Below are 7,002 nucleotides of genomic sequence, written 5' to 3'. Positions count from 1 at the left end.
GGCACTATTCAAGGTTTTTACTAACATTACTCTTAGTTTCTTTACCTATTTCTTACCTTATTCTTATTTTGTATTTTCCTTTTAGAATGAACCCATATGCTGCATCTTCATGTTTTTAGCATTTAAGCTAAAATTAAATCTTTGTAAACTGCCCAGAGAGCTTTGACTATTGGGCGGTATAGAAATGTAATAAATAATAACTTGCTCACATTTTCATAGACAAAAGGGACTTTTAAAATAAAAATGCAGTATCTACAGAGACTTTCAGTACTGTCATCAAAACCTTTATTTAACATTTCTTCATCAATAAAGTAACTGAAAGCGACACCCAGTGTCCCATCTACAATGGGACACATGCAAGATGCTCAGATTGTGAAGCTTTCCTTCAACCTTTAAGTCACAATGAGGCCTTCATCATTTTGCATGACAGAAAACAACAGCTGACAGCTTGTTTGGAACACATGCCAGCTGTCTCTCATTTGTTTTATTGTCCAAGCAGTAAGAGTTTTGTAGCAGCATTTCCAAAAGCAAGTTATACTTTACTGGATTGAATCTCAGTCAGTACTTTTTCAGCAGTAAACAAGTTTTAAACCTTTGGATCAAAGGTATTATACAGGGTTCTGTACTTTGTCAACATAAATAAGCTTTGATTCTACAGAAATCCATGTGGAAGTTTGACTGAACACATAACTAGGATCAATTTTAAATTAAATGTACTCTTCAATATTCAGTTCTAAAACCTCAGACATCTGTTCAACACAGTTTGCAAGCACCAATGACATTACTAGCAGAGGATTACATGAACTGAAAAACAGTGTTTTACACTGCAGGTGGGGTAACATTGCTCTGTACAGATTTTTTTAATTTAACATTCATTTTAAAGCATTTGGGTTTTCTCCAATAAAGCACTAAGACAGCACATTATAATTTTTGTAGGGAAGCAGTGCAGTTCTAGATATTAGAATTATTGAGCTAGGAGTAGGTTTTTATACTAGCCAGGCTATTATAGGTATACATCAGAATATTTAAGATATGGAATTGAGACACTTTCCAATTTCTTGTTAAAAATCTGTTAACAATTTTAAACTTTCAATTTTTGCTACAAAACCATTAACATCTAGCAATAGTCCACATGCCTTAAATTCTACAATTTGTTCAGCACTCTAAAAGAGATACATTTCACTTCTAATAAGCCAGAGACAGCTGAAAGCTTTCAATAGTCGAAGTCCTACAGAGCAACAATCTGTAAATTATGGCATTCAATTTATAAACCTATTTAGTACTGTCTGCTCATGTTTTTCCCCAGACATGAGTAAAAACAAAGTTTACATCTGATTAAACTTTATTTCTTTTCTGTGCCACCTTTTTAAAAGAAACTGTAACTGTTTTCAATTTCTGTCCTTTGATGAAAGCATTCCTCCTAGTGGTATGTACACTTCAACAGCGATTGGCTGCCTAACAGAGTTCCTTTATGCATACCAGTAGAATCATGTCCAGTTTTGCCATTTGTGGAGAACTGATGACAAGATACAAAAGCATGTGTTTGCCATAAATAGCTCTGGCTAACGGACTGCTCGCACAGAGCAGATCAAATTCTCTATAAGGAGAGCAGTGTTTGGTCCTTAGCCAAATCATGTTCCTGATGCAAGACTTAGTAGCTGCAAAAGCTTTCCAGTCCTATTAGCACAAATGTTAACTGAAGAACAGTTGTGCCGCAACTAGACAAAAGGTGGCATGTGCAATACTAAACTAACATGTAGACCTGTGAAAAGTATTCTGTAATGATACGCTATGTGGCTAATAATTTCCCTTATAAGTTTCAGATACAAGCTGTAGTTGTAGATTGCTGGCCTAATTGTTCCCTAACAATGGCAATATATTAAGGTAAGTAGAGGCTGGGAGGGAAAGGTCCCTTATTCAAATTATTCTTACAGTAGTATCAGGATTAATTTTATCAAGACCCGTTATTGAAGTTGAGAGCGGCTGTTGCATATCTATGAAAGGTACCACAGGAAAAAAAAGCTGTGCAAAATGTTTAAACATACTTCATTCTGTATTTTCCAATGAAAACAAGGCAACATTCTGTAATAAGCCACAAGTTTTATTGCAACGTGGCCAATATATCTGATCTCAAAAACAGTGTTCCATTTTAAGGCTCTTTATACAGAAATTGCCATTATGACGGATGTTTTACAAAACATCTTTAGTGTTGCAGGACTTGCATGGTAAACAGATAACTCCTACTCCTGTTCAGTAGTGTACATTCAATGGAAAAACAAAAAGGCATTATTACAGCTACTTCATTTATAAAGATATGCATGTAACAGGAATGAAGACTGAGGTACTATAACAGTTTGATGACACTATTACAGAAATTGGCATTCTGGGGGGGAGGGGGGAAGAAATCAAATGTATTACAAAAAGTGCTTTAAATGCATAGTGTTGTGTGCGGCCATGTCACAAAAAAAGGCTTGTCAAGGCAGGTGAGGTGTATGAATGCACAAGAGCCTCATGGAACTGTAATCAAGTGCAACTGTTAAGTAATACTGAATAAAGTCTACCATTTGACCATTGGACAATACTTTAAAGGCAATCAATTAGCTTAAACCTTTTGTTGCTTGGCTAGACTATCCACATCAACTATCAAATTCATTGTACACATTTGCAAGGAATGTCCACATCATCTGTTTTGGCTAAGAATATGATGGGGGCATTCCTTGGATTCTACATAAAACTATCACCTTTTTTATTAAAAAAAAACCCAGTCTAATGGTGATCATTTGTAGACTGTTAATTGATATCTCCTTCAGGTGTTTGGGATCTGGGAAGGTGGGGCAAGGGGAACTAATGCTATTCCAACTGAATGAGCTGCAGAAATGGAAGCTCCCGATGGCACTTGTCTGTCCTTTTATAAGGGTTTTCCTTCAAGTGAAACTACCACGTTGCCTCCTAGTTTCTCTCCCAGTGTTGAACGATCTTTAATATCATCCAAACCATTTACTTGCCATTCATGTTTAATACCTGAAAAAGACAAATGAACATATATATGCTTGTTCAGTATTTTAGTACCACGAAGAAAAGTATGTTGTGTAGCCTTACTGAGAAGAACCAAACATACACCAACCCACCTGCCTACTTGACTAGGAGCTTAAACAAGATACTTGTCCAAAGGGAACTGTTACTCGGAGCAAGTGACTAAACACAAAGTTGTGTTGTAGAATATTTTCTGCTCATACCTGTGAATTTCTTTTTAATGGCATCTTTAGAGCTTGCGTAGATCATCTTGCTTTTTAAAGGGGCACTTTCTGGAGCCCTATAGGTGGGGAGGAAAAACTTGTTATTCAATCCACTGAAGTTTGGTAACTAAATTGTTTTAACAATAATCCTTTGATTTACACACCAGAATATAAATACCAGGTCTTCTTTTTTAGACTCTTTTGTTTCATACGTTGCATCATACAAAGCGTATCGGCAATCATTTAGCGGTAACAGCTTCACAAAGGATGTATAAGGGTCCTCCACTGTGTCACCAATATCACCAACTAGTATCTGCTTTGCTTCTTCTACAATTATTTGTTTTTTGTCATCACTTAAACAAAAGAGAACTGCTTTCTTTCTTTTTTTAATCTCTTCTGGCGTTGAAGATTTTCGGACTTTCATGTCATTGAAAACTTTGATAACTTCATCGTTCACTGTTACTCCAGAAGCCTATAAAACAAAGTGAAACAGCACTCACTACAATAATCTTAATTTATAAGCAAAAAAAAAAAGTATGTACTGGAAAATGGAAGGCATATTAAGGAATAGAATAGAACCTGATATATCAGATTTATCATGCAATCCTATACAAATTTACATGGGAGTAAGTCCCATTAAACTCCATGGTGCTTGTTTCTGAGTCAATATGTATAGTATGCACTGTCAGAAGCCTACAATCTGGTCTTCAGCCAACCCTCACATTATTTAATGTTTAGGAGGCCAGTCTAACATGACCAATACCTACTTTTATGCTAAGCTACTGGTTTTTTAAAATTTATTTTAAGACTGAAATCTTGAGTCAGTTAAGGCTGAAATCATATGCACATTTACTTGAGAGTAAATCCCATTGAATTCAGTAGGGCTTAGTTCTGAACAAACATGCTTAGTAGTACATGGGATATTCCCTTGAAATAATCATATCCAGCTCTGTCATTATTCTAGTTTTGTTCAGTGACGTAAGCCTCTAGGAGCAGAAGAAATGCCTTCTGTATTGTGTCAGGTTTAATGTTATATATTTGAAATTCCTAGTTTTTATTTAATACTGCCCCATATATATTCCAGTGAAATTACTACATGACGAAGGAATCAAGGACAGAATGTACAATTTCTCAGAAGAGCCTTGAACCTTGCAGGAGCTGAGCCTAAAGGAATGTAACTCACACATTCTGACTGGACAGAGGTGTTCTTTAAAGTTACAGCAGAACCACAGGAGGGGCTTTTTTTTTTGGCTTTCTACTCTTCATCTGATGGTGCTGCTGTAAGGTTGATAAGCTTGCAACTGAGGATGCAAAACTGTGGGAAAGACCCATGCAATTGACCCCACCTATGTTTGTGGGCCTTTAAACATTACCATGGGGTGAACACACAGAAAAGCAGTTATCATGGCACTACTGTAACATGTAAAGGACACCGAAAGGTTTTTTTTAAAAAACTTCAAAATAATGAATAGTTTTACTTTCAGTGATCTTGCTTTCAGATAAGCAAACCCCTTAACAGAGAAAGAAGATTTAAACTTAGAAGTTAAGAGAAGACTCATGGACATTGTGGAACGAAGTGACAGGCTAAAGTTGAAAGTGCTGTTCATCCATTTCTGACATGTTCCTTAAAAGAAGAAATCTTTATTTAAAATATATTTCTGACTATTAAAAAGGCTCCATTAATTTAGTTTTCTATCCCAAAGTTTAGAAATGGTTCTGTAAACAAAGCATAGATTGGCACATTTTATATAATTCATTTAGATAAGAAGTTGAGACAATGCAGCTCTTCCTCATTTTTTCTTCTCTTCCCCTGCTAGAAAGGGAGCTAGTTTTTGTGCCAATGAGACAGTCATATAGCAATGCTGCCCAAATACAGCCAGGACATTTCTGCCCGTCTGTTGGATTTTCAGCAATACATTCCTAGAGCAGTGGGCAGACTCCTGACGGTCTACTGCAACCAGAAGAGCAGTGTTCTCTGTAGACATAAGGGGAGTAAAGATGCCCCCAAAATGTCTGCGCAAGTCCCATTAAATTCCAGCCATAAGCCAGATGAATAAGGCACACATGACTAATGGTATATACCACTCAGCTTCATGCGTTCCCAATGAAGGGGTGCTCTGCCTGCAATTTATGTTTAATTAAAGCACTCTCACAAAGGGTAACAGCCATCTCTGCTTGGTGCTTTTCCTCAATGTTCCTGCCACAGAAGGGATAAGCTACACACATAATGGAGAGGGGCTAACCCAACTATGCGTCATTCCACTACCACCCTGCTTCCAATTAAGAGAATTGCTTCCCAGTTAAGATATGCAAAAGGCTACTGCATCCTTCCAAATCACAGTGAGAAAGGGGACGTTCACTATACTGCACTTCATTCCAAAATGAAAGGGAGGCTAGCCCCACTATGTAATAGGCTATTCTGGGGAGATTCTCCCTCACAAAGAGGGAGAGAATGAAGGCGGCAAAACCTGCTCTGCTCTCCGTTACTAGGCAAAGAAAGAGGGCCCGAATCTTTTTATACGGTCTGGGCTCCTTCATATATCACTCCTATCGCTAAGGGATTCACATGTGAATTGTCATCTTCTGCTTATCCTCCCGAACGCAAAAGGGATACGGAGCCTGTCATCTCTTTTTCCTGCATATACTCAAGTGAAAAAAGGGATGCATGTCTTACTTAAACACAGGATGAAGATAATCCTTTCCGTACAAATAACGGGCTGCCCAGCCCCGTTATATCCGCCCCCTCCATCCCAGGCACACGTGCCCTGCGCCTCCACAGAAGGTAAGGAGAAGACGCGAAAGTCCCGCTATTTGGTACCCGCTCCGCGAATGCACGCGCTCGGGAGTGCGTGCCAAACCCCGCCGTCGCACGAAGAGCCTTTCCCCGCGACGCCTATGGAGCAGCCAGGCGCAAACGGCGCCCGCCCTCCCCTTCTTCTTTTTCCTCCACACGCGCACGTAGGTTGGCGAGGTCGTGAACAGGGTATTTTAAAAAGGCAAGACCTTCCTGCGGGGGGGCCTCCGCCCCAGGGCGCCTTCCTTTCTCTGTGCGCCAGCACTCACGGCCGCTTCAGCCTCGGGCGTCCCTCCCTGGCGAGCCAGTCGCCTGCCCGGTCTCCCCGTCCACCGCAAGAGCGCGGGGCGCCCCGGCCACCCCCGAACCGAGGCTAAGATTAGACTAAAATGGCCGCCGGAGGCCGCGGGGCCGCTCAGCCCCTTTCCCGCTGGGGGAAAGGGTCTCGCCGCTCTGGCACAGCCCGGCAGCCGCACGCCGGCCGGCCGGCCGGGCCACGCCAAGCCAGGCTGCCCCGCCCTTACCATGGCGGCGGGCCCCTGCTGCGGTGGCGATGGCGGCGGCCGCTGCTCCTGCTGCTGCCTCCGGAACGAGGTCCGACTGTGCGCCTGGCACAGCTCGGGGCGGGCGAGAGAGGCGAGGCGGGGGGCTCCGGCGGGGGGAGGCAGCGAGGCCGGTCACGTGGGCGCAGCCGCCTCTCGCCGCGTGCTGCAGGCCCTGCCCAGCCCTGCGCAGGCGGAGGAAACGGGGCGGGGGCCGCCTTTCCCCCAGCCGAGGTTCCGGCGGGGGCGCTCACGAGGAGAGCCGGGGGCGCTCGGCGTCGCGCCTCGGCCCGGTCCCCAGCACGCGGGGCAGCGCCGGGATTGCCCCCGCTCCGCGGGCCCTGGGGCGGGGCCGGGGCGCCCTCCGTGCCCCGCCGGCGGACCTGGCGCCTTCCCTCCGCTGGCCCCGAAGGCGAGGACGAGAGCGCGG

At 42.7% G+C, this 7,002-nt stretch overlaps 1 protein-coding gene across 1 annotated transcript; it reads right to left on the bottom strand.

Annotated features, from left to right (window-relative positions):
* Positions 1 to 261: 261 nt before the first annotated feature.
* CFL2 (cofilin 2) lies at positions 262 to 6,655 on the bottom strand. The gene is made up of 4 exons (XM_084843838.1): positions 6,555 to 6,655; positions 3,401 to 3,708; positions 3,237 to 3,313; positions 262 to 3,021 (listed from the first exon to the last, which is right to left on the bottom strand). The coding sequence occupies exons 1-4, from the start codon at positions 6,555 to 6,557 to the stop codon at positions 2,909 to 2,911; spliced, it is 501 nt and encodes a 166-aa protein (XP_084699964.1). The 5' UTR covers positions 6,558 to 6,655; the 3' UTR covers positions 262 to 2,908.
* Between the last annotated feature and the right edge of the window lie 347 nt (positions 6,656 to 7,002).

Source organism: Heloderma suspectum, chromosome 1 (genome assembly GCF_057233095.1).
Source record: "Heloderma suspectum isolate Gila_16-S chromosome 1, 16-S_ref, whole genome shotgun sequence".
NCBI classification, from domain to species: domain Eukaryota; kingdom Metazoa; phylum Chordata; class Lepidosauria; order Squamata; family Helodermatidae; genus Heloderma; species Heloderma suspectum.
This window is presented reverse-complemented; position numbering and strand designations above follow the sequence as displayed.

Coding starts and splice junctions, on each gene's coding strand:
- CFL2 (XM_084843838.1), bottom strand. Junction 3,314..3,400: donor GACCTGGTATTTATATTCTG/GTGTGTAAATCA, acceptor CCCCACCTATAG/GGCTCCAGAAAGTGCCCCTT. Junction 3,022..3,236: donor CATTAAAAAGAAATTCACAG/GTATGAGCAGAA, acceptor TGTCTTTTTCAG/GTATTAAACATGAATGGCAA.